The sequence below is a fragment of the Lithobates pipiens genome, unplaced genomic scaffold (assembly GCF_037356315.1).
Source record: "Lithobates pipiens isolate NorthernLeopardFrog02 unplaced genomic scaffold, aLitPip1_a1.2 Scaffold_10, whole genome shotgun sequence".
NCBI classification, from domain to species: domain Eukaryota; kingdom Metazoa; phylum Chordata; class Amphibia; order Anura; family Ranidae; genus Lithobates; species Lithobates pipiens.
This window is the reverse complement of record NW_027507686.1, coordinates 81,643,024-81,670,803: the sequence shown is the minus strand read 5'-3', so window position 1 is coordinate 81,670,803 and position 27,780 is coordinate 81,643,024. Positions and strand designations below refer to the sequence as shown.

At 41.8% G+C, this 27,780-nt stretch overlaps 1 protein-coding gene across 1 annotated transcript in view; it reads right to left on the bottom strand.

The window, feature by feature from the left end:
- Positions 1-1,624: 1,624 nt before the first annotated feature.
- RIN1 (Ras and Rab interactor 1) overlaps positions 1,625-27,780 on the bottom strand; it is a 47,569-nt gene continuing 21,413 nt past the window's right edge. The window contains exons 6-11 of the mRNA XM_077456270.1: positions 25,103-25,194; positions 20,609-21,628; positions 13,619-13,924; positions 9,457-9,588; positions 7,753-7,889; positions 1,625-5,377 (exon numbers count right to left, since the gene is read on the bottom strand). Coding sequence (XP_077312396.1) covers positions 5,060-5,377; positions 7,753-7,889; positions 9,457-9,588; positions 13,619-13,924; positions 20,609-21,628; positions 25,103-25,194 — 2,005 coding nt within the window. The 3' untranslated portion in view covers positions 1,625-5,059. The remainder of the gene's footprint in view (positions 5,378-7,752; positions 7,890-9,456; positions 9,589-13,618; positions 13,925-20,608; positions 21,629-25,102; positions 25,195-27,780) is intronic.

Here is a 27,780-nt window from a genome sequence, read left to right as displayed (position 1 = left end):
AACTTGGTTCTGTATTGTCTAAAATGGGTAGTACTGGGAGGTGGGTAGGAGATGGAACCAAAGGACGGTGCTCGGAGGTGGGTAGGGGACGGGGAAAAGGGGTGACTCAGAAAAGGGCAGTTCCTGCACCTATTGGCTGAGGAAAAAAAAGCCCTGCTCATGGCTAGTTACATGCCAAAATTACCGTATATACTCGAGTATAAGCCGAGATTTTCAGCCTCTTTTTTGAGGCTGAAAGTGCCCCCCTCGGCTTATACTCGAGTCATCGCTGTCTGCCCGCTCGATCAGCGTGTCGAGCAGACAGACAGCGGCCATTCTAGAATTCAAAAGCCGCGCCTCCGGCTCCGCCTTCGCCTGTGATAGGCGGAACACTGAATTTCCCAGCAGCCTGTGTTCCGCCTATCACGGGCATCGTCTCATCCTCGTACTACGGACGAGGATGAGACGATGCCCGTGATAGGCGGAACACAGGCTGCTGGGAAATTGAGTGTTCCGCCTATCACGGACATCCGATAGGCGGAACAGCAGTCAGTGGGAAATTGAGTGTTCCGCCTATCACCGACGGAGGCGCGGCTTTTGAATCCTAGAATGGCCGCCGACGAAGAGCTGAAGGACGGAGGCTCGGCTCGGGACGGGACGGGCCGGGCCGGGACGGGCCGGGCCGGGCCGGGACGGGACGCAGGCTGGACGGGACGCAGGCTGGACGGGACGCAGGCTGGACGGGACGCAGGCTGGACGGACACAGGCAGGCTGGACACAGGTAGGCTGCACGGACACACACACACACACACACACACACACAGATGCATGGACACACACACACACACACACGGATGCATGGACACACACACAGGGATGGATGGACCCACAGGGATGGACGGACACACAGGGATGGACAGGCATGTCTCACCCTCGGCTTATACACGAGTCAATAATTTTTTCCAGTTTTTTGGGGGTAAATTGGGGGCCTCGGCTTATATTCGGGTCGGCCTATACTCGAGTATATACGGTAGTTTTTTTTTATGGTGGATTTTTCTGGCAGCTCCTGGCATAAAGATCCAGCTTAGGTAGCAGTATTTTAATACACCTATGGGCATGAAACCTTAAAGTGATACTGTTTTTTTGTTGGTTAAAATAAAAAAGAGGTTATACCTTCCTGCTCTGTGAAAAGATATTGCACAGAAAGCTCTCTTACCTATTCTTCTGGAACTCCCTTGCCAACGCTGTAAATTTTTCATTTCTCCAGATGCCCCCTTAGCGAGCCAAGTGCTAAGGAGGCACCCATGCCAGCACACTCCCATGCCAGGCTGTGTGCGTCCATAGACACACAGAGCTGGTGAGCAACACCCCTCTGATTCCTTTGACTTCTGCTGCCCTCAGTGTCTCCTGTGAAAGCAAGAAGTGAGAGGAGTGTTGCTGCAGCTGAGACAGCGTTGGAGCGGTAACAGGAATCAGTTAAGTGTTTAGGGATGGGGGTGGGTAGGAGAAGTAATGGGGCATTTTAACCCTAATGCAGAAAATGCATTAAGGTTAAAAAAAAAAAGGTGACTTTAGAACATTGTTATAGGTAAGTATAGTATAGTATAATTTCAATGCATATACATTAGAAGTTATTAATGCAAAGTTAACAAGAAAATATTTTAATGGGACTTTCAAATAATACATGCATGTGCTTCCATACTTGCACAAGATATTTTATATAGATTTTTAGATTCTCCCTCTAGGAGCGATCTCAGGTAATGAGTTCAGCATTTATTTGGAGATAAGATTAAGCACATATAAGTGTTCTGATTTAGTCTTTCCAAATCGGTAGCTAGCTTGCACAGTTTGCCTATGTATTAAGCAAATATGGTTGCCCTCTATAAGTATACTGTATATATTTACAAACCACAGTTACAAAACAGTTCAGTGTCCTTAAAGTGTAGCTATGGGTAAAGTAACAAATGTCATACACAATGCAATTTTGCATTATCGTTAACACAGCACTTTTTGTTTTTCTGAGTGCTCCTTGAAATATAGTTTTCTTGTCTGTGGATCTTGCCAGTAGATCAGTATTTTGCCCACTTCCTCCTGTAGTAGATTACCTACGCTGTTCAATTTATAGCGACATTGCAGAGCAGCATTATCACTCTGTGGGCAGCATACTTTAGATGGACATGTAGTTTTAAATTGATTTTGAGTAAAAGGCAAACAGATTAAAGTCTAGCTCTGGCTAACACTTTTTGAAGTGGTATTAAACCAAAAAAAAATTATTATAGCTTACCAATTCTTACATGTGGTGACTGTGTTTTTTCCAGGCTTTTTTACCTTTTATTTTCTATTATTTTTCAACTTCCTTTAACGGACCGAGTTGTCCAGCAAAAGTGGCACTTAGAGAGTTGGGACAAACCATTTAACACTGACAGGTGTGCCTACAATAGTCAGCTTTTATGCATTTATGTAAACCCTCTAACCCAAAAGTAAAAAAAAAAAACTGTTGCTGTTAATTGCTTATAAAGCGTTAGCGGGTGTTCAGCTTTAATTTGCTAGTCAACTGCATCTAAATCTGCTAGTGCATCTAAGGCTGGGTTCACACCGCAGCACGGAGTGTTTCACATCAAGGGTCCGGCGCGTACCTGTTCGCCATTTCAGGTCTGATTTCAGCCCGAAAATTGTTGGCTGAATTCGGACCTGAAACAAACCAGAAGAGTGCAATTTGCACCAGAGATGCTCCAGAGATGCGTGAACCGGCTCCATAGGTTACAATCTCCTGATGTGAATTGGATGTGGGGAAAGCCGCATCCAATTCACAGTAGTGTGAACCCAGCCTAATACTACACTCTCTCAGACTGATAATGCTGCTGTCCAGAAGTGTCTCCATTTCTCCTCCATCCAGAGTAGAGACACCATAAGACAGGAAGCTTATGCATTGACAAGCTACAATACATAAAATGTTTTTTTTTGGGGGGGGGGGGTTAATACCACTTTAACCGGCCGACCGGCTCCTGCACATATAAGTCAGCAAAATGGCACAGCTGGGCAAAGTAACGTACCCGTGGTCACGGGTCCCGCGGACTCGATTGCTGTGGGGATACCCGCAATTGCGTCACGGAGCTCAAGGATGGGGAGATGCTGATGTAAACAGCATCTCCCCGTTCTGCCTAGTGACAGCACACTGATCGTCTGCTCCCTGTCATCGAGAGCAGCGATCAGTGTGGTGTCACACACAGCCACGCCCCCCTTCACTACCAGTGACATTTTTACAGTAATCAATGCAATTTTATAGCATTGATCACTGTATTAATGCCAATGGTCCCAAAAATGTGTAAAAAATGTCCGATGTGTCCACAATATGTCGCAGTCACGATAAAAATCGCTGATCACCGTCATTACTAGTAAAAAATAAAAATTTATAAAAATGCCATAAAACTATCCACTATTTTGTAGACGATTTAACTTTTGCGCAAACCAATCAATAAACACTTATTGCGATTTTTTTTACCAAAGATATATAGAAGAATACGTATCGGCCTAAACTGAGGGAAAAAGAAATTGTTATATATATTTTTGGGGGATATTTATTATAGCAAAAAGTAAAAAATAATGCGTTTTTTTCAAAATTGTCACTCTTTTTTTGTTTATAGCGCAAAAAAAACGCAGAGGTGATCAAATACCACCAAAAGAAAGCTCTATTTGAGGGGAAAAAAAAGCACATCAATTTTGTTTGGGACCCACATTGCACGACCGCGCAATTGTCAGTTAAAGCAAAGCGACGCAGTGCCGAATCGCAACAAGTGCTCTGGTCAGGAAGGGGGTAAATCCTTCTGGTGCTGAAGTGGTTAAGTAGTTACAGTTACAAGTGCAGTGTTAATTGGTTGATACCAATTCCTGTATATGAAGATGTTGCTCAACACTATGGCCTGTTAAAAGAAGTGGACAATTATTGGCAGGATCAACAATCAAATCTAAGTTACGGGAAGGACCAAAAACTGCTGTGTTACTGCTATTGACATATTGGGGGTTATTTACAAAAAGCAAATCCACTTTGCACTACAAGTGCAAACTACAAGTGCAAAGTGCACTTGAAATTGCACTGAAAGTGCACTTGGAAGTGCAGTCGCTGCAAATCTGAGGAGAAGATCTGAAATAAGGGGAAGCTCTGCTGGTTTTATCATCCAATCATGTGCAAGCTAAAATGCTATTTTTTATTTTCCTTGCATGCCCCCCTCGGATCTACAGTGCATCTTTCAGTACAATTTCAAGTGCACTTGTAGTGCAAAGTGGATTTTCCTTTTATAAATAACCCTCATTGAATCGTTATACTGTATGTATTATTATTTTTTTTCAGCTTTTACAATAGTTACGCTTTTATATTCATTCATAAAGATATTAACAGGAAACTGTATCAGATTCTGATATACAGTTAAGTAAAACATAGATATTCTCCTAAATAAAAATTATACATCGGGATTTGATTACTTTGAATGTTAAAATCCCAGGCAGAGTTTCTTTCCGAAAAATACAGTAACAGACAGAATACAATCAAGTCTATTTTGAAAGGTTACTTATAAACCATGTTTTGCTACTCTTGGTTTTTTGAGCACTTCAAGTAATGTGCAAAATAGCAAAGTGTTTAAAATATCTAAAGTGCTGGTCATATAAAACAGCGTGTTAAATACATGCTTTAAATTGCTCTAGAGTTCACAAATAAATACTTAATCCAGTTCCTCAGGTATGTACCGATCTTTTGTTTTTTTCCTAAAATATTTTCAAAACTCATCCATTCGTTCAGATTAATTCTGAGCATCTGTACAACTGGCAATCTATGTACAATTTATACCAGGAAATGTATAAAGAACGTTATCTCTTTCACTTGCATGGTAAGTCATATACTACTTTGTGGATATCACAATGGCGACATTCCAAATTTTGAACACTACAAAGAAGCTACATCTCAGGCTGTAAAAATCATGCTTGGTTAGCTTGAAATTTTATATCCAAAGTATATTAGAACGCCTGGACAAATGACCAGACTCTGTCCTTATGTCCCAAGCTACGCAGTGACCCGTTTCTGATTTTTTTATACATGTGATGGGTCAGAAACTTTTCCTTCAAGGACTTTTTCTGCATCCTCCTCCTCAATTCTTTGGTAACAAAAGAAAAAGCTAGATCCAGAGTCTTTGAGCTTGGCTTTTATCTCCTGGGGATGTTCATCCAGAGATAACATTTGCTGTTCCCCACCACAGTGTAGAAAAATAGAGAAGTCTTCTGGGTTAGAAGGCTTGAATTTGAGAGCACAGAGATGGGTTAAGTCAGCTACTGTCTGTGATGGCTTCAGAAGGATGGTTTTTGTAGTGCAGCCATTAACCGGATCTTGATGGGCAACTCGTAAGAAGTTCTGGAAGAAAAAGACATGTTTGAAAACATAATCTGCTAGACAAATATTACAGCTTTTCTATTATATTTCCAACCCTTTTTTTTTCCCCAGATATGACCTTAAATTATTTGTTTTCTTGTAAAAATCAGATTGATTGCTTCTCCACAGACTTTGGTGCAGGACTAACTTCAGAGGAAAGGATAGTGATCAGACATGTTTTCTAATGCCGTGTACACATGACCGAATTGTTCAGCTGACTTAGTCCGCTGGACCGCATTACGCGGGACAATTCAATCGTGTGTGGGCTCCAGCGGACTTTTTCATCGTAAAGTCCAGCGGACTTAGAAAGTAGTTTTGCATCAAAATTTGTCCGCCAGACTTGGCTTTCAGCGGACAATCCGTTCATCTGTGTGCTAGTCTGGCGGACTAAGAATGATGCATGCTCAGAAGCAAGTACGAGAAGGAAGCTATTGGCTACTGGCTATTGAACTTCCTTTTTCTAGTCCCATCGCACGTGCTGTACGTCATTGTGTTAGAAATCGCCGGACTTTCGGAGCGTCCGTGTGTGGCCAAGTCCGTTTGTTAGAAAGTCCAGCGGATTGTTTGCCGGATTGTTTGCCGGACTAAGTCCGCCGGACAATTTGGTCGTGTGTACGTGGCATTGCTTGTCCAATCACAACTTTCACTGAGACTTACTGGAGGAACCAGTAGAAAGGAGATCCTAACTGGATCTGTCTAAAATCAACCAAAGCTTTTGTCTGAGGTCACCTTTACCCTCTTCTTTATTCATTTTCTGTCTGATTTTGTCTACTCAATTGTCAAGATTTTGCAGCTCCATCTGCTGGCAAATTTTGGTTTTGTGACCTTTCCACTGCAATAAACTACCAATAGAGAAAATCATTATAATCAATTCCAAATGCACACAGGATCAGTCATGAGCACCAGAAATAAACTTAAAAGACAATGGCAATGACGTATCAGTAAACACACAACAATTGCTATAACAACCAAGGTTTAGGTGAATAAAAACAAGCCAAATTACTTTACAACCACTGCAAGCCTCATAAAATAAGAGGATTGCAAATGCCGTTCAAAATAATAAGTTACAAAATTCAGGGTCTTCCAACTCAATGAGAGGCTGAACATAGAGGGGTAGGTTCGGCAAGGGGGGATGCAGCAAACAAATTACTTATCAACAAGTGGCCTGGAGAAGATCAAAGCAGACTAACCTCTGCAGCAATGCTGGCAGCATTCATATGTCTATTTCCCAAAGACAACCTCTAGATATGATGCTGAGCACGTGCACTGAACTTCTTTGGTCAACCATGGCAAGGCCTGTTCTGAGTGGAACCTGTCCTGTTAAACCGCTGTATGGTATTTGCCACCATGCTGCAGCTCAGTTTCAGGGTCTTGGCAATCTTCTTATAGCCTAGACCATCTTTATGTAGACCAACAATTTTTTTTTTCAGATCCTCAGAGAGTCTTTTGCCATGAGGTTCCATGTAAAACTTCCAGTGACCAGTATGAGAGTGAGAGCGATAACACCAAATTTAACACACCTGCTCCCCATTCACACCTGAGACCTTGTAACACTAAGCCCTTGTACACATGGTTGGACATTTCGACGGAAAATGTCCGATCGGACCGAGTTGTCGGAAATTTCGACCGTGTGTGGGCTTCATCTGACTTTTTCCGTCAGAATGTCTGACCAACAAAGTTTGAGAGCTGGATATAAAAAATTTCCGACAACATGATCCGAATGGACTTTGTCCAATCGTTTGTAGAGAATTCCGATCGGACAAAGTGCCACGCATGCTCAGATCAAATTCCTAGACCAAAGCTATTGGCTACCAGCCTGAACGTAGTCCCATCGTAACTAAATAACGTCACCACGTTGCGAACGTTCCGATTTTCCATCAACTTTGTCCGACCGTGTGTATGCAACACCAGTTTCGGACAAAATCCGACGGATTTTGTTGTCGGAATGTCTGACCGTGTGTACAAGGGCTAAGGAGTCACATGACATTGGGGAGGGAAAATGGCTAATTGGGCCCAATTTGGACATTTTCACTTAGGGGTGTACTCACTTTTGTTGCCAGAGGTTTAGACATTAATGGCGTGTTGAGTTATTTTGAGGGGACAGTAAATTTACACCGTTATACAAGCTGCACACTCACTACTTTACATTGTAGCAAAGTGTCATTTCTTTAGTGTTGTCACATGAAAAAATATAAAAGAATATTTACAAAAATGTGAGCGGTGTACTCACTTTTGTGAGCTACTGTGTATATATGTATATATATATATATATATATATATATAAAAACCTTTATGTCCCATAATTCAGCTTACAATATTATGTACATACATATTGATTATAAGCATTCACGTGATACCTGTAAGTCATTGAGTGATGGCAAGCCTTGCCTCCTCCGATGCCACTCACTAAGGGACAGTGCAGCATCCTGGGGGTGAGTGTGTAGTGAGCATAGGACAGACAGAGAGGCAGATATACTAGTCAGATAATAACCTCCTGGTAAAGAGAAAAAAAGAAGACAGAATGAGGAGGGATCGACACATTATTATTCAAACTAGAGTAAAGTTCAAGTTCAGGCTGGATTGACAATGAAACAATGCAATAACCCGTGCATTACCTCACACATTGACTCAACCTGTGCTATGGTGCTTTTAATCTTAATTAGACCCCAGTGCATTTTGTAAATGGCTATGTGTTGCGTCAAGCAGATAGAACATGATCTTTTTTTTGTGCATTAAATAGGTAATTTAAATGTGTTACTGTGCCATGAGGTGTTTGGCAAAGCACACATTATCGTAACACATAGGTCAGAAGGGGGCTTAAAGGCTAGCTATGATTTAAATAAATAAATTGAAATGACCCTCCTTCCCATGCTAACTAAACCCTCTTGCATCTGTACCATCCTTCCTCCCAGCACCCCTGATATTGAACCCCCTGCTAACCTGACTCTGATCCTACCTGCATACCAGCACCCCTAAACTAAACTCCCCTACTAAATCCTGACTCTGATGCTTCCTGCATACCAGCACTCCTGAACTGAACTCCCCTACTATCCTGACGCTGATCCTTCCTGCATACCTGCATACCAGCACTCCTGAACTGAACTCCCCTACTATCCTGACGCTGATCCTTCCTGCATATCAGCACCCCTGACATTGAACTACCCTACTATCCTGATGCTGCACCTTCCAGCATAAAAGCACCCCTGAACTAAACTCCCCTACTATCCTGACTCTGATCCTTCTTGCAAACTCCCCTACTAAATCCTGACTCTGATGCTTCCTGCATACCAGCACTCCTGAACTGAACTTCCCTACTATCCTGACGCTGCACCTTCCTGCATATCAGCACCCCTGACATTGAATTCCCCTACTATCCTGATGCTGCACCTTCCAGCATAAAAGCACCCCTGAACTAAACTCCCCTACTATCCTGACTCTGATCCTTCCTGCATATCAGCACCCCTGACACTGAATTCCCCTACTATCCTGACGCTGCACCTTCCTGCATATCAGCACCCCTGACACTGAATTCCCCTACTATCCTGATGCTGCACCTTCCAGCATAAAAGCACCCCTGAACTAAACTCCCCTACTATCCTGACTCTGATCCTTCCTGCATACCAGATCCCGGACACTGCTTCTTTCTTCTAGCCAGCACTACACCTGCCACTCAGCCACTGCATACTCCACCATTGCTCCATCACTATGGAACCTCTCCAAGGTGGCAGCCACCATGTACAAATCCAACAATCAAATTTATTCTTTATATATTTTGATTTAAAGTTTTTTTTTCTTAATTACAACACAACTATTTATCATTCCTCCCTACTAAGCTATTTAACCTTCTATATTTATATTTTAAACAAGCAATCACTATATCAGGCTGGAACTGGAAATCTATTTTATGTCCTATATGCTTCTTTTTCAATAAATATAGGCTAGGATAAACTGTACACAAACACAGATTTGGTGTGAGGTCACAATACAAATGTTACAAATATAAACATAATGTAGAATCGTATACAGTATCATATAGCATAAAAAATGAGTAATATTCTTACCTTCCCCCATAAGGGACTCTTGTGGAAGCAGTTCTATGGTGTACTGAGTATCTATCAGAAGGTGGGGCAGCTCACATAGTGCCAGCACATAGCACAACGCGGGGAGAAATTCATCTGCACCACAAGCATCATCTGGAAGAGACAAGTGGGTCTAAAGTCTTACAATGCATAAACATTATATTCCTCACCTGTAAGCAAACGTTCCGACTGTGGACATTTTCTAATATATTTGCATTTCTTAGAGTGGAAATAATCTGTCTCGATCAGTATAAACTAGTTTTTCATTTTTATGTAGCATTGATACATAGATAAGAAGGTATATTATATGTACTTGTTGTAAACTTTATATTTTTTTACATTTCTTCAGTTGCTTCCTGATTTCTGGCCTAGGCCAAAATGTTGTCCTACATCCCATTAGTCTTCATAGGCATTTTTTCTTTCATCTGGAGAAGTGCAGGAGGGGCTTTCTTAACTAAGCATACCCACCTGCCTATATGCCTGAGTTAGGGGAAGATGGACACCAGGAAGTAAATGCTGCATCAATCATCTCTCCTTACTCAAGATGGCCACAGCTAGAAAGGCTTAGGCGGTGTTGTTCAAAGTGATTCCTCAACAAAATAAAGTATGGAGGCATGGAGACATTAATGGGGGAGTTGTCTTTCATTAAAAAAAAAAATGAAATAGCATTTTCAAGTTGTGGTGCTCAGATAAAAGTAAGTTCTGCTTTAAAATCATCAATCATTAAAAATGTAATTTCACAAAAATATTGTAAGTACAATATATGCAGTGGCTTAGCGTGGGGGTGCCAGGGCGAGACATTTAGAGGGGGCAAAATTTCACACCAGTATGTGTCACTACTGGCTGTGTCCTCCTAATTTTAAGTTCCTGTGTCCCCCAAGCTCCAGTCGCCATGTTCAGTGTCCGGTGCCCTGTGATTGGGCGTATGGGGGTCATGTGAGGCGTAGGGGTGGCTTGTCCGCGATCACGGTTGCTGCTGAAGTTCCGCCTCCACACATGACCCCCATACGCCCAATCACAGTGCGCCGGAAACTGAACAGGGCGGTCAGAGTGTGGGGGAGACAAGCAAAAATGTGAGCCGCCATGGCCGCTGTCTTCTCCTCCTCCTATCCTCCAGACTGATGCAGGCCAGGACAAGAAGGTGAGTGATATTCCCTCGTGAGAGTTGTGTTACTGGCCTGGGGGGGGGGGGGGGGGGGGATGAAAGAGAGAGAGAGAGAGCAGGAAGGAAGGAATACTGTAGGCAGGACAGTATAGTTTAGTATAGTGGTCAGTGTAGTGTAGTATGGTGGTCGGTGTAGTGTAGTATAGTGGTCAGTGTAGTGTAGTATAGTGGTCAGTGTAGTATGGTGGTTAGTGTAGTGTAGTATAGTGGACAGTGTAGTGGTCAGTATAGTGGTCAGTGTAGTTCTCAGTGTAGTGGACAGTAAAGTGGTCAGTGTAGTGTAGTGGACAGTACAGTGGTCAGTGTAGTGTAGTGGACAGTACAGTGGTCAGTGTAGTGTAGTGGACAGTATAGTGGTCAGTGTAGTGTACAGTATAGTGGTTAGTGTAGTGGTCAGTATAGTGGTCAGTGTAGTTCTCAGTGTAGTGGACAGTATAGTATAGTATAGTATAGTATAGTGGTCAGTGTAGTGCAGTGGACGGTATAGTATAGTGGACAGTACAGTGGTCAGTGTTGTATAGTGTGTCAGTGTAGTGTATTGTACAGTATTGTACAGTATAGTAAAGTGGACAGTACAGTGATCAGTATAGTATAGTGGTCAGTGTAGTATAGTGGTCAGTGTAGTAGACCGTATAGTGGTCAGTGTAGTGTACGGTATAGTTCTCAGTATAGTGGTTACTATAGGTTTCAGTGTAGTAGTCAGTATAGTATAGTGGTCAGTGTAGTGTACAGTATAGCTCTCAGTATAGTGGTTAGTATAGTTCTCAGTGTAGTGGACAGTATAGTATAGTGGACAGTATAGTATAGTGGTCAGTGTAGTGCAGTGGACGGTATAGTATAGTGGACAGTACAGTGGTCAATGTTGTATAGTGTGTCAGTGTAGTGTATTGTACAGTATAGTAAAGTGGACAGTACAGTGGTCAGTATAGTATAGTGGACAGTATAGTGGTCAGTGTAGTATAGTGGTCAGTGTAGTGGACCGTATAGTGGTCAGTGTAGTGTACGGTATAGTTCTCAGTATAGTGGTTAGTATAGTTCTCAGTGTAGTGGTCAGTATAGTATAGTGGTCAGTTTATAGTACAGTATAGTTCTCAGTGTAGTGGTCACTATAGTATAGTGGACAGTATAGTGGTCAGTGTAGTGGTCAGTTTATAGTACAGTATAGTTCTCAGTGTAGTGGTCACTATAGTATAGTGGACAGTATAGTGGACAGTATAGTGGTCAGTGTAGTGTACGGTATAGTTCTCAGTATAGTGGTTAGTATAGTTCTCAGTGTAGTGGTCAGTATAGTATAGTGGTCAGTTTATAGTACAGTATAGTTCTCAGTGTAGTGGTCACTATAGTATAGTGGACAGTATAGTGGTCAGTGTAGTGGTCAGTTTATAGTACAGTATAGTTCTCAGTGTAGTGGTCACTATAGTATAGTGGACAGTATAGTGGACAGTATAGTGGTCAGTGTAGTGTGTAATGGTCAGTAAAGGAATCAGGTTGGTCAGTACTATTGTATTGTTGGAAGGGACTCTGGAAGTGCTAAAAATTACTTGCCTTGCCCCGTGTGCTGCCAACCCATGCTATACCACTGGATATATGTACACAATATATTCCTCTATCTAATTTAGTGTATAATACGGCAAACATGTGAAAAGCTAATAAATTGAAGTGACCCATACAATGAAAAAAGTATAAGCAAAGGTTGATAACATTGATAATGCTGTCACTACAAATAAACTGACTAACAGTTAGATATATGGACAGATGAAATGATCTCCAAACTGGATTTTTTCAGATAGTTAAGCTTATCCAACTCCCTCATGCCCTAGAAGTCTTCCCTTTTTCCCTTTATGTAAACCTAGTCAGTAAAATCTCAAATAAGCTTTAACATGTTAGTGTGATTCAAAAAACTTTCTGCTGCCACTTTGCTAAATGCCAAGGGTTCTCGATCTTACAACTGCTGTTCTCTTAGCATCGATGCCTATAAGTTATTTACAACTACAGAAAACCTCTCCCTCTCCTTTCCTCCACAAGATAAGGGAGGTGCTCTATAGTGCATAGAGAGAACTGGAAACAAGGCTGACTGGTAAGAAACGGCACTTACAAAGAAAACAGAAAGTTCTTATTTCACAAGATTTCTGGCAAGAATAACCGATATTTTTGGTACTTATCAATCAGATATAACAAAACGCATTCAATGATACATTGGGGGTTATTTACTAAAGGAAAATTCACTTTGCACTGCAAGTGCACTTGGAAGTAAAGTCGCTGTAGTGTAGATCCGAGGGAGACATGCAAAGAAAATAAAAAAACAGCATTTTAGCTTGCACATGATTGGATGATAAAATCAGCAGAGCTTCCCCTCATTTCAGATCTACCCCTTAGATTTAGAGCGACTGCCCTTCCAAGTCTACTTTCAGTGCAAAGTGGATTTGCCTTTCGTAAATAACCCCCTTTATATTTAAAGGACCAAAAAGAGAGCAAATAGGAGAAGTTTACTGTTAGGGTTTACCTAAACTTAAAGTGGAATTGAATCCCAAACCTAAGTATTCTTAAAAATGTTTCCACCCCTTCTCTTACCTATCCTGCCTACCCTGTTCAAAAAAGATCTGTATACTTACCTATTTTTAGTCTGCTCCAGTTCAGTCATGTCATCCTTCAGCTCCGGCTCCCCTATGTCAGTAAGCGGCTGCTGCTGGGGAGAAGAAGGAGCAGTGACAATGGCTGGGCCATGGGAGCCTATGAGTGATGTCCCAGCACCCGGAATTCCCAGCCGCTGACAAGTATTCAATGACACAGGGGAGCCGGAGCTGCAGGATCACCTAAATGGACATGGGCAGACTTCAGATCTTTTTTTACACAAGGTAGGCAGGATAGGTAGGGGGAGTGAATTCTACTTTAAAGCTTTTTTTCAGTGGAAAGTGTGACACCAATATTATGTGATTATGGCAATTCAAAGGCTACATAGGGTTCTGTACTCAGTGTTACCTTGCTGTGTGTCCATGCTTTTATAAACCCCTCTGCAGGCTTGTAGAAATAGGCGGACCTTATCAGAAGGAGAATATTTTAATTGTATTCTTAACAATTTCTGTCGAATTTTCTCCAGATCCTGAGCCACGGGAGCTTTTAACTTTACACCAAGAAGTGATGATCCACCTTTCTTTACACTTTGCATATTCTTTCCAAGTTTCTCCAGATCTCCATTTTCCTCCATTTCTCTTTGAATCTCAGACATTAGATATGATTTCAGAGGCTTTAGTATAAGTCGGTGGAGTGATTTTTCCAAGACACGTTCTGCAGTAGCATAGAAGGCAGTTCTGTTAGTATTATGACATCATTAACCTATATAACCTTGCTACATTTAACTTATCTTTAACTTATCTCATGACCCTGAATGTATAAGGCAATCCTAGTACACACCTGGTATAAAGAAGTAAGATACAAAAGGCAAAATGGAAGTGCTCATGGATGGGTATTAAAAGGATGATCATGAATTGTGTTAAGTGGTAGACCAAAATGATTTATTTAGCATAGATCTGGTATTTAAACTTAATACATACTGTATATACATGTGTTCACATAAAGAACAATGTACATGAGTTGTGGCAATATTCTTAAAGTGGTATTAAAAGCAAATATTTATTATATTGCAGACTTGCTGGTAAGTGTGCTAGGAAATGTTCAGTTTGTAATGCGCAAAGCCCTTCCATGTGCTTCTTAAGCCAGCCATAGATAGTTCAAATCTCTGCTGGGTTCAGCAGGCACCAGCCGAGATTCGAACCACGTGTGAGAAGGCTGAACATACCAAGTTGATCAATTGATCAACTTGGGTACAACCAGCCTTTCCAGATTTACTTGCTATTATCGCTAGCAGCTGCTATAGCCGCTAGCAATAATCACTGTCTTGTTGTGGTGGGGACGGCCTCAAATGCCCCGGTGGTTTCAGGAAAGAAATTTGCACTGTCTATGGCCTGCCTTACTGCAAAGTCTAGTTATATTCTGAATCTTCATTGCTATATTTATGCCAATTTTTTATTTATTTTTGTATTTATGCTAGCTGTTAACCTCCCTGGCGGTATGATTATTTCATATTTTAGGTGTTGAAATCGGTACCATTATTTTGCATGGAAATTTGGCGTTCTCTATTGTAGGCCTGTAATTCTTAGCCCTTGTACACACGGTCGGACATTCCGACAACAAAATCTGTCGGATTTTTTCCGACAGATTTTGTCCGAAACTGGTGTTGCATACACACGGTCAGACAAAGTTATCGGAAAATCCAATCGTTTGTAACGTGATGACATTTTTTAGTTACAACGGGACTAAGTTTAGGCTAGTAGCCAAAAGCTTTGGTCTAGAAATTTGATCTGAGCATGCGTGGCACTTTGTCCGATTGGAATTCTCTACAAACAATCGGACAAAGTCCGATCAGATCATGTTGTCGGAAAATTTTATATCCAGCTCTCAAACTTTGTTGGTCGGAAATTCCGACGGAAAAAGTCAGATGAAGCACACACACGGTCAGATTATCCGACAACAGGGTCCGATCGGACATTTTCCGTCGGAATTTCCGACCGTGTGTACAAGGGCTTAGAAATAATTCACTTAAATCCGTCCAAACAAGAGTCTAATAGACATCCCCGGTATGATAAAATTTGAAATACAAAATCATAAATTATAATAATATATATATATATATATATATATATATATATATATATATATATATATATATATATATATATATAAATATAAATAATATAATATAATATATAAATTATAAATGAATATTAAATTAATCATAAATCATATTAAATTAATCATATTAAATCACATTGCATTAAATCGCATCGCATTAAATCGCATTGCATTAAATCGCATTAATCATATTAAATTAATCATAAATTATAATATAATATATATATATATATATATATATATATATATATATATATATATATAAATAATATAATATAATATAATAAAATAAATAACTATATATAAATTATAACAAATAATAATATAATAATAATAACAATTATTCAATAATGTAATCAAATCAAAAACACTGAAATGTGCTGAGCTGCAGAATTATCGCTGTCATTACTTTTAGTGTTTGATGATGAATTTCCCCAAGAATTACTATCGCTCAATTCTGCAAGTGATTCTAACTTATTATCGCTGTTTTCTAGCTGGTCTAAAGGCACTTTTGATGTAAACGGACATTTTTTGGTTGCTATGGACAATCTCCAGTTTCCTGGCATAAAGAACAGTATTTATAATATAAAACTGCATGCAGGACACTGGAGAAACCACTAGGGACAAAGGGGATGTGTAATTATTTGATACAGTACTGTGTCTATACTGTGTTATTATTACTTTTTGAATTTGGAGCCAAACTCCGTCCCCGTGCGTCGCAACGCTCGCAGGGAATGGAGCTCTGTTCTGTCACAGATCGAGCGAGACATGGCGGCTTGCTGATCACAGCGGGGAGACATCGCTGGATCCAGGGGACAAGGTAAGTAAACCCCTACATGGATCCGGTGATGGGATCCAGAGTCTGGCTCAGGAATACCGCTTATGGTTCTGAAATCTCACCCCGAGCCAGACTCAGGAATACCGCCAGGGAGGTTAAATACTCTTTATCTTTTGTACTTAGCCCGTTTTCACTCCCATTTTGCTCTTTTGCACATTATTGATCACGGTTTTTATTATTTTACCTATATTTTTTTTTGTCCCGTATCCGTGTCCAAGTTGTAAGTGGGTACTTATATTATCACAGTTCACATTGGAGCGCAACACCATCACTTGATTGTTTTTGCATATATATTTTTTTGGGTAGTGTTTGGCCCATACGGTGGTTGTAGCACCATTGGCCATTATTTATTCATATTCCATAGGAGAGCAGGAATAACTATTGTATTTAAAGTCTAGTTATAGATTGGGGTGGTTGCCACTAGAGGTCGACCGATATATAGGCCGATATTTGCCGTTGTTTAATTAATTGGCATCGGCCGATTGAGCTGATAAAAAGGCAGATTTAGAACTACAGCGCGACTTGGAACTGACTTCTGTAATAGAAGTCAATGCAAGTTGCCTGAGTCTTCATAGAAGCACTTATTTCCTCTCTGGGCAGTCTGCCAAGAAAAGAGAAAAAAGATACAATGTTTACACTTGAATGAATGAACTCAACTCTGTGTAGAGTTCTCAGTTTAACCATTTAAAGACTAAATTTTTTCTGACACTTGTTGCTTACAAGTAAAAGTCCTGTATTTTCTTCCAGAAAATCACTTAGACCCCCCCAAAAAATTATATATATATTTTTAGCAGAGACCCTAGGGAATAAAATAGCGGTTGTTGCAATATTTTATGTCACACGGCATTTGCGCAGCGGTTTTTCAAATGCAATTTTGTGGGGAAAAAAAATACACGAAATGATAAAAAAAAAAAACCTAAAACAGTAAAGTTAGCCCATTTTTTTTCGTCCAAAAGTTTTGACTACCTGTTTTTATTTTATAGGCTGCTTTCACACTGGAGCGGGCAGGCGTTGATGGTAAAATGCTGCTAGTTTTAGCAGCGCTTTGCCATCATTTTAGCGGTGCTATTCAGCTGCTAGTGGGGCGCATATAACCCAGCTAGCGGCCGAAGAAGAGGTTAAATGCGCCCATAAAGCACCGCTGCCAAATCGCATTACATGTGCTTCAGCAGTTGTGTCCATTAATATCAATGGGCAGGAGTGGTGGAGGAGCGGTATACACCACTCCAAAGGTGCCGCTTGCAGGACTTTTTTTTTAACATCCTGCCAGCGCATCGCCTCCGTGTGAAAGCACTCTGTCTTTCACACAGACTGTAGGGTACCCGAGTACCTGTCCCAGTTCATCTGAGTACCCGAGTACCTGTCACGGCCCATCAGAGTACCCGAGTACCTGTCACGGTCCATCAGAGTACCCGAGTACCTGTCACGGTCCATCAGGGTACCCGAGTACCTGTCAGTCCATCAGGGTACCCGAGTACCTGTCACAGTCCATTAGAGTACAGAGTACCTGTCACAGTCCATCAGGGTACCCGAGTACCTGTCACAGTCCATCATGGTACCCGAGTATCTGTCACGGTCCATCAGAGTACCCGAGTACCTGTCACGGTTCATCCGAGTACCCGAGTAGCTGTCACAGCCCATCTGAGTACCCGAGTAGCTGTCACAGCCCATCTGAGTACCCGAGTACCTGTCACGGTTCATCTGAGTACCCGAGTACCTGCCCCAGTTCATCTGAGTACCCGAGTACCTGCCACAGTTCATCTGAGTACCCGAGTACCTGTCACAGTTCATCTGAGTACCCGAGTGCCTGTCCCAGTTCATCTGAGTACCCGAGTACCTGTCCCAGCCCATCTGAGTACCCGAGTACCTGTCACAGTTCATCTGAGTACCCGAGTACCTGTCCCAGTTCATCTGAGTACCCGAGTACCTGTTACAGTTCATCAGAGTACCCGAGTACCTGTCCCAGCCCATCAGAGTACCCGAGTACCTGTCCCAGCCCATCAGAGTACCCGAGTACCTGTCACGGCACATCAGAGTACCCGAGTACCTGTCACAGCCCATCAGAGTACCCAAGTACCTGTCACGGCCCATCAGAGTACCCGAGTACCTGTCACGACCCATCAGAGTACCCGAGTACCTGTCACGGTCCATCAGAGTACCCAAGTACCTGTCACGGTCCATCAGGGTACCCGAGTACCTGTCACAGTCCATCAGGGTACCCGAGTACCTGTCACAGTCCATTAGAGTACCGAGTACCTGTCACAGTCCATCGGGGTACCCGAGTACCTGTCACAGTCCATCATGGTACCCGAGTATCTGTCACGGTCCATCAGAGTACCCGAGTACCTGTCACAGCCCATCAAAGTACCCGAGTACCTGTCACGGTTCATCCGAGTACCCGAGTAGCTGTCACAGCCCATCTGAGTACCTGTCACAGTTCATCTGAGTACCCGAGTACCTGTCCCAGTTCATCTAAGTACCCGAGTACCTGTCACAGTTCATCTGAGTACCCGAGTACCTGTCAGGGTTCATCCGAGTACCCGAGTACCTGTCACAGCCCATCTGAGTACCCGAGTACCTGTCCCAGTCCATCTGAGTACCCAAGTACCTGTCCCAGTCCATCTGAGTACCTGTCCCAGTCCATCTGAGTACCTGTCACCGCCCTTCAGAGTTCCCAAATACCAGTCACCAGGCCATCAGAGTACCTGAGTACCTGTCACCAGGCCATCAGAGTACCCGAGTACCTGTCACCAGGCCATCAGAGTACCCGAGTACCTGTCACCAGGCCATCAGAGTACCCGAGTACCTGTCACCAGGCCATCAGATTACCAGAGTACCTATCTCCAGCCCATCAGAGTACCCGAGTACCTATTTGCAGCCCATGTCTCATAGAATATACGTTGGGGTGTTTGCTTTCCAAAATGGGGTCATTTTGTGGGTAATTTCACTGTCCTGGTGGTCCAGGACCTTCAAAAGTGTGATAGGTAGGAATGAAATGAGATGTGTCATTTATGCTCCTAGAACGCCTGAACGCACTATTTCAATGTTCGGCCTCTCTATGTGGCCAGGCTGTGTAAAAGTCCTACACATGTGGTATCGCCATACTCGGGAGGAGTAGCAGAATGTATTTTGGGGTGTAATTTTTGCTATATACATGCTATGTGTTAGAAATATCTTATAAATTGGCAATTTTGTGTAAAATAAAAAATGCTTTTTAATTTTTTTCCACATATTCCAAAAACTTCTGGAAAAAAATTAACCATTCAAAAGACTCATTATGCCTCCCAGATTATACGTTGGGGTGTTTGCTTGCCAAAATTGGGTCATTTTATGGGAAATTCCATTGTCCTGGTACTCCAGGGCCTTCAAAAGTGTAATAGGTGGTTGAGAAATGAGATGCGTCATTTTTGCTCGTAGAACGTCTGAAGGTACTACATCAATGTTGGTGCTCTGTATGTGGCCCGGCTGTGTAAAAGTCTCACACATGTGGTATCGCCGTACTCGGGAAGAGTAGCAGAATGTATTTTGGGGTGTAATTTGTTGTATGCATATGCTGTGTGTGAGAAATAACCTGATAATATGACAATTTTGTAAAAAAAAAAAAATAATAATAAAAAAATCTTCATTTTGCAAAGAATTGTGGGAAAAAATTACAACTTAAAAAAACTCACCATGCTACTTACTTAATACCTTGGAATGTCTACTTTGTAAAAAGGGGTCATTTGGGGGGTATTTGTATTTTCCTGACTTGTTAGTGTCTCAAGAAATGAGGTACACCTGATGTACTGAAGGCCTGATCAGATGTGATCAATTTTCAGTGATTGGCACCATAGTTTGTAGACTCTATAACTTTCACAAAGACCAAATAATATACACTAATGTGGGTTATTTTTACCAAAGATATGTAGTATAAATATTTTGGCCAAAATTTATGAAGAAAAATTACTAATTAGCAAAAATGTATGACAGAAATAAAGAAAAAGGAATTTTTTTCACAAAATTTACGTTTTATTTTATTTATAGCACAAAAAATAAAAAACCCACTAGTGATTAAATACCACTAAAAGAAATCTCTATTTGTGTGGAAAAAAGGACGCAAGTTTCATATGGATACAGTGTTGGATGACTGAGTAATTGTCATTCAAACTGTGAGAGCGCTGAAAGCTGAAAATTGGTCTTGTCAGGAAGGGGGTGTAAGTGCACTGTATTGAGGTGGTTAAATATGGGAACCAAATATTAAGATAGCCCAGTAAGTCAACATAAATAAAGATCTCACTGTTGCTTATAAGACTGGGCATTTTCATGTTTCTAAGTAGTTAAATCTGAAACAAGAGACACTTTTTATTTAGTTTCCCATTTAACATTCATAAGTCAGACCATGCTCATGTATATAAGCTCACTACATCCTATCTGTCAGAGCTCTTATATGGAATGTCACTAACCTTGTTCATCGGGTATAAGCATTTCCAGGTGCATTTCTGCACTCTCTCTTAACAAAAGCTTCATGCGATCCATAAAATCCCTGATCTCCTTTAACAAATTCTTATAAGTTGTAGGTCCCTCCTGTGTCTTATCTTTTACATATTTATTTTTACTCAGTTCCATATTTTGAAGAAAGGCTTGCAGTTCCTTTCCAAACTCTATTGACATGTCTTTTCCCATTTCCTCTATTAATATCATCATCTTCCGTTCTGGGGACAAAAGGGACAAGAAAGCTCCACTAACTGCCCGAAATGAGGAACGGCCACTTTTCTTTTTCTTTCTGCGTGTAAGCTGAGGAGACTTTCCACCATCCTCGGATGTTACATCATCTGCACTGCTGATGGATCCACTATCCTGCTCTTCCAAAGTGGACACTCCATTCATGTGGTTTTCTCTTGCATCCTTTGAGTCTTGTGTTTTTGCCAATGTGGAAGGAACATTGTAGTCACCTACATCTTTAGACCGCAATGGTGACAGCTTTATTCCAAGGTCACGACTACCCTTACTTAAGCTCTTTCTCAAACGCTGTCTAAGAGATGACCGAGGTTTTCTATACTCTTGGTCTTCTGATGATTCCTCAGTTTGTTTGGTCTCAGTTCCATGTGACATCTCCACTGAAGCCACCTCTTCTTCCTCTTTTACAGCTTCCTCACTGGGCACCGGAGGAGGTGGGTTTAGAGGAGGAGAAAGGGATCCTGAATTTTCAGTAGACACCCTGACTTTGATACTTTTCTGGAAGTGGGAGCGCTTGAGTGCGCCAGTGTCTTTGTTTTTGAAAAGAGGATTAAGAAAAAAGAGTGCTCCTTCTTTCCCTCCTGAGGAAACCTCTTTGGGGCTGCGAGTTTTGAGTGCAGGAACAAGAGTTGGGCTGATAGTGTCTGGTAGGTCAGGCAGAGGTGACAAGGTGAGTGTAAGAAAGGTATTACTGAAAGTTGGAGCTGAAGAATTATCACGAGCATTAAGTGAGGAATTCCAGAACTCTAAAAGGAAAGTTAAATAGCAAAAGAAAGTACTGATTTAGAAGGTGAGAAATCAAATATGAGACATAAAAGAGCATATACAACTATTCAATTTCTGGTTTCTGCCTCAAAGTAGCATATGAGTTTATAAACTACTATTAACTTCCATTTATTTATTTTTTAATTTTATTTCCACGTTATTGGGTATTTTTTACCGCATTCACTAAACGCCCCGGGAAAGTAAACAGTCAAATTGCCGTTAGTAAATAAACCCTATAGTATGCAATTTCCCCACTACAGTCATATACTGTAGACACACATACACATGAACAGTCTGGACTGAAGCCTTTTAATGTATTAGTAGTTTTGGGGTTGTTAAAGGAATGCAAAACATAAATACAAAGAAAATGCAAACCGAGGGAGACTATTGAAGTTCTATGAAGATTTCATCTGTAGCGTGCTTTGAGCCCAGTATCCCAACACAAAACAAGAGTTATAGCGACTTAGCCACCACAATAGTTCTGCTATAGCAACCACTCATACATTGCCACTCTTTGTTCTTTTTTGTGCTAGACCTTTGTGCAGTATACTTGTCCCCTAAAGTGGAGAACATATCTCTCTTTTTTAACTGTTAAACTATCATGTGTGATAATATACCTTACAAGCAATATATTTGGTGTTACATGACAGTAGGCACTCCATTGATGTTGTTTTGTTGTTCTAGATTTCAGTCTGTAGCCATCCCAATAAAATTGGCATATATATTTTTGATAAAATTACATTGTAAAATGTGTTTATTACTTCTGACTTCCAATGTTTTTTTGTTTTTTTTTTAATCACTTAGGTATTCCCCTATCAACAACCAAGCTAAGCAACAAAAAATTGTCTATGGCCACTATGTGCATGTAAGCACGTTGAAGTTACACTAGTTAGAAATTCCATGAATGGATCCACTTCTTCGTACATGGACTCTACTTTTGCAGGTATGACGGGGTAGCACACAGCCTGAGTAAGGAGTAGGGATGTAGGAAAAATCTTGTTCTTGCATGTTAGACTTTGACATGTTCATTTTGCACTTTTGTAAGTAAAGCTTTGAAACTTTGTTCCCACCCGGTCTGAAGTTACTTTGGGGGTGTAATGCAAGTAACCAGCACACATGGTCCGTAGTTCGGGTCACTAGACACACTGGGGTATGAAGACGTCAGTACCAATGTTGGTTCAGTGTACAGATAGTGTTTACCAATGGTAATGAAAGTCTACCAAGCAGCCTGTCATTAAGTCTGTGCCTGGGGCAGGTGGTATAGCCTCTTGCAGGAAGTAGTTGTTGTTGACACTCTCTCTGTGAGTGGGCTATCTCCTATAGCAACAAGGTTTCCGGCCTGTACAAAGGTACGGAAGAGTCAAGTGAAGTTTAGTGCACTTAAGGAGTCCACAGTAGGTGCATGGCGAGACCCCATACTGTTACTGAGAGTGAGGTAGCAGTGATAGGCTGGACGGGTGGATGTGGACAAGGCTCAAGGTATCCCTCCTAAATGCAAGTTATAGAGAAGGTGTATATTGTCACCGGGACCCGATAGTTAACTGGAGAGCAGTTACAGTGCAAGCGCATGTTCATCTCTAAAAGTAGAGGCCCTCCATAAGGTCGAGTATTCCCCCACGGTGGCCTCAGCCTTGTCCCAGGACATTGGTGGAAACAGCACAGAGAAAATGTACCCATATGTAAGGCAGTGACCCTATTTCAAGTGCCTAGAATAGCGGAGAAGAAACCACCCCAGGGGTAGTGATGTAACCCAAATTTGGCACCCAATGAGTTAATGGGAAAACATGGAGGAAAGGTTCATCTTCAGCCCCACCCTGTCTACATGCAGAAGCCCCTGTGAGTTATAACAGTACAGCCATTGACACACCCCCATATCTCATCCAAAGCAACAATCCATTAACAGAGCTGTATTACCATGTGCACCCGGACTGGCAACAAAAGGTATAACATGAGTTAACCTAAGGATGACAATATCAGAAAATAAACTTGGTCCAGCTGCTTTACATGGCTTTTTCTTATTGTACTCATGATTATCAGCAGGGGTGGACTGACAATTCATGTGGCGCCAGGGTAAGAGAAGATTATCGGGCTCCCAGGTTTACAGATGGCTGCCACGCCAGGAGTGAGTAACAAACAAAACAACATACAGCAGTCAGGATGAGCGCCATGTTCACATCAGAGTCCTCTATTTCACCAAAGTCCCAGCATTCTCCCTATACATCACAGTCCCACTTTATGACAGAGCCCTCAGAGTGCCACCCTAAAGCACAGCCCCCCAGTGTGCCACCCTACCGCAGAGCCCCCCAGTGTGCCACCCTACCGCAGAGCCCCCCCAGTGTGCAAGTGAGTCGTAGAGCCAGCGAAATAGTGAACTGCTGTGCTTGGCCTCAGATTGGGCAGTGGGGCATGTGAATAAAAGCCATGCTTGATGTGTGCCATGATATAATTGCACAGGCACGCACACAGACCTGCCCTGCTGCCTGATCTGAAGTCAAGCTCAGCAGTGCACCATTCAGCTGCCTCCGAATGGCAACAAGTGGATTTTTCACAGTCATGGGATTGTTAGATCAACTTCTGTTGAGCGGCAGTAGGCACACATGGATCATACGGTATACACACAGTAAACACACAGACGCATACATACACACAGTATACATATAGTATACACACACAGTATACACATACACACAGTATACATACAGTATATGTACACACACCAGCACTTTTTCCCAAAAAATCAGCCTGATAGAACACACTGCTGCTGCCTCCATCTCCCGGTATGCTGGGACTTGTAGTGCCCCAGCAGCTCACAGACAAAGGCAGCGGTGATGCAGGCGAGGGGAAGACTGTGCCTGTGTACTGCGGGCAGGTAATGAGTAGGGAGGTATAATAGAGATTGGGATAGAAGTTCAGAACATCCTTCCTCCAGAAGGAGTGCACTTCTCCTCCCACAGAAAATTGATCTGGCTGCTTCAGAGACAGGAGGAGCCCTGCTAGAGGAAACGCAGCCTCTCCCCTCCCTCCTGCTCACCAGGGTAATCACTGACAAGAATACATTCAGTTCAGCTCAGTCAGCTTACCTTTCAGCAGGCTGCAGCCTCTCCCACACTGCAGGCTGTACACTCCTCCTTCTCCTGTCCTCCAGCAGTTGGCATCTCCTGTTCATATGTCAAATAAGCTGCACTGGGGAAGGGGGCGTGTACAATGTGTTCCTATTGGCTGAGGAGGCAGAGCAGCTATAGCCTCAAGATTTTAACTCTAAAGCATCTCGGACATTTCAGGGACAGGTGTAAAAAAGAAACACAGATTTTTTACAAACTGTCCCTGGTTTTACTGAGGCTTGCAACCCTGATGGGGCCCCCTAGAGGCGCGGGCCCTCAGGCAGTGAGCGAATGGTCAGTCCGCCTCTGATTATCAGTAAACAGTATAAGCATAATAAACTCTCATTCATTTACCATGTCCTAGATTGGATATAGCCTCCAGCTCTTTGCGTGAAGTCACTTTTTCTATAGCTGCGGGAAGTCTTAGCGTATATGGGAGAACATCCCTGAAAAATAAAGACCCAAGTTACATGCAAGATACAAAATAAGTGTAACAGTGCAAAGAAGAATAAATGTAGAAAAATAAAAATGCATGAAAGTGCAGCTAAATATGGTTGAATAGATCACTGTAACTATAAAATATAGGTAAACGGAAAACTTTACTAGAAAAATAATGGATTCTGATCAAATATGAATCTTCTGTACTTGCTTTTGCTTTGTATTACATTTATATTAGTAGCTTGGCACCTAAAGATCTCACATTTAGAACTCATGCCATCCTACTTTTTTCTCTGTACTGCTACTTAAGGTAAACGCAAACTCCCATGCTTATGCTGTGTAATTATAACTGTGAAGCATGCCATATGTTTAACCTGCTAAATTCCTATTGGAATGTACAGTGCACTCACTGGACTTCTAATGTAGAGGTTCATATGCTGTATGCAGTACTAAAAGGTATCTAGTGCCTACATACCTGCTTGACTTCCCCACCCTTACCCTATATTCAGACAGCCGAATATGTGTGGCCGAGTTGGCCAGTGGCAAGAATGGTAGGTTGTAAATGTTGCTTGCATACATTATGGGGGTGATTACGAAAGGCAAATCCAATTTGCACTGCAAGTGCACTTGGAAGTGCAGTCGCTCTAAATCTAAGGGGTAGATCTGAAATGAGTGGAAGCTCTGCTGATTTTATCCAATCATGTGCAAGCTAAAATGCTGTTTTTTATTTTCCTTGCATGTCCCCCCTTGGATCTACAATGACTTTACTTCCAAATGCACTTGCAGTGCAAAGTGGATTTTCCTTTAGTAAATAACCCCCATAGGCAGCGTTTGTGATTATCAGAGTAAAGGCTACAGTCTAAATCCTCAAGAGATTTCGCTTCACATTATGTCGCATAGCCAAAACAGAATGTAAGAGCAAATCCCTCCAAAGGGAGGGAATTCCCATTTTTTTCACTTTTAGTAATAGTTTTGTAAATAGGTTAATTGGCCCTAGTATGGGTATGTGTGGACGTTTGTTAAGGACCTTAGATTGTGAGCACCTTGAGAGCAGGGACTGGTGTTAATATAGATGTAAAGCGCTGCGTAAATTGTCTGCACAATATAAATACCTGTAATAAATAATAAATAACAGGATCAATAGAGAGGGTTAATCTCTCTAACAGGGGCACAGACATCAATAATATCCTGACAGGTGTTCTAATCCCTCTCCACTCTATCCAAATTAAAAAACAAAATTGCCTTATACTACACATGTCAAAGCAAAATAAACATATTTAATACATCTTTGCTTTGCATGAACATTTTGATACAGGTATACCCCACTTTTAAGTACACAATGGGGATTATTTACTAAAGCTGGAAAGTGAAAAATCATGCTCATTTCTGCATATAAACCAATGAGTTTCCAGGTCTTATAACCAAAGCTTAACCCCCCTAGCGGTAATCCCGAGTCTGGCTCGGGGTAGGAATATACTGATAGGAGCGGTAACCCCGAGCCAGACTCGGGATGGCTTCGCTCGATGCAGGCGAGGACACAGGGAGAGTTACTTACCTTGTCCCCTGGATCCAGCGATGTCCGCCGCGCTGTGTGATTGAGCCGTCCTCCGCTCGATTCACAGTGCCGAATGCCGCCGAGCTCCGTTCCCTGCAGCGTTACGGCGCACGGGAGTGGAGAACGGCGGCAAATTCAAAAAAGTAAAAACACACAAAACACACACAGCACTGTAATCTTACAGATTACAGTGCTGTATTAAAAAATACACACCCCCTTTGTCCCTAGTGGTCTGTGCAATGCCCTGCATGCACTTTTATATTATAAATACTGTTTTTTACTGCCTGGAATTTGGAGATTGTCCATAGCAACCAAAAAGTGTCAATTTTTCAGTGTTTTTGGATTTGATTACATTATTGAATAATTTCTATTATTCTTTATTATATTATAAACTTTATCATACCCGGGATGTCTGCTAGACTCTGGTTTGAATAGATTTAAGAGCGTTATTCCTAAGAATTACAGGACTACAAAATAAAAGCCAGATTTCCATGCAAAATAATTGTACCGCTTTCAGCACCTAATTCCAGACTGAATCATACTGCCAGGGAGGTTAATTGAACAAGCTGAGGTTAGAAGCTCATTGGTTTCTATGCAGAAGTGAGCCTGATTTTGCACTTTCCAGCTTTAGTAAATAAACCCCATTGCTTACTTAAAAGTGGGGTATGCCTGTGTGTTTTATTCCTTTCTACATGCTGCAAGTACTGTAAAAATAATGGTTCATGTGTCTGCAATATAGTGTGCTCCTACCTTCCTGTTTGACATGACAACAGAGTGTATTTTGGGCTCTGAACTCCAAAGCATTTGTTGTCAGCCCTGCCTACATTACTTCTGATGCATTAAAAAAAAACGCAGCCCTCTCCTAATCACCTTTCACTCCTCATCTCCATAACCGCTCCTTGTGTACAGGCGGAGAGCACAGGAAGTGATCAGTTCACAGGAAGTGATCAGTTCACAGGAAGTGATCAGTTCGCAAGATTTCTGGCAACATAGAAAATGCACTTATAAAAAAGATATAACAAAACACTTTCAAAGGTAT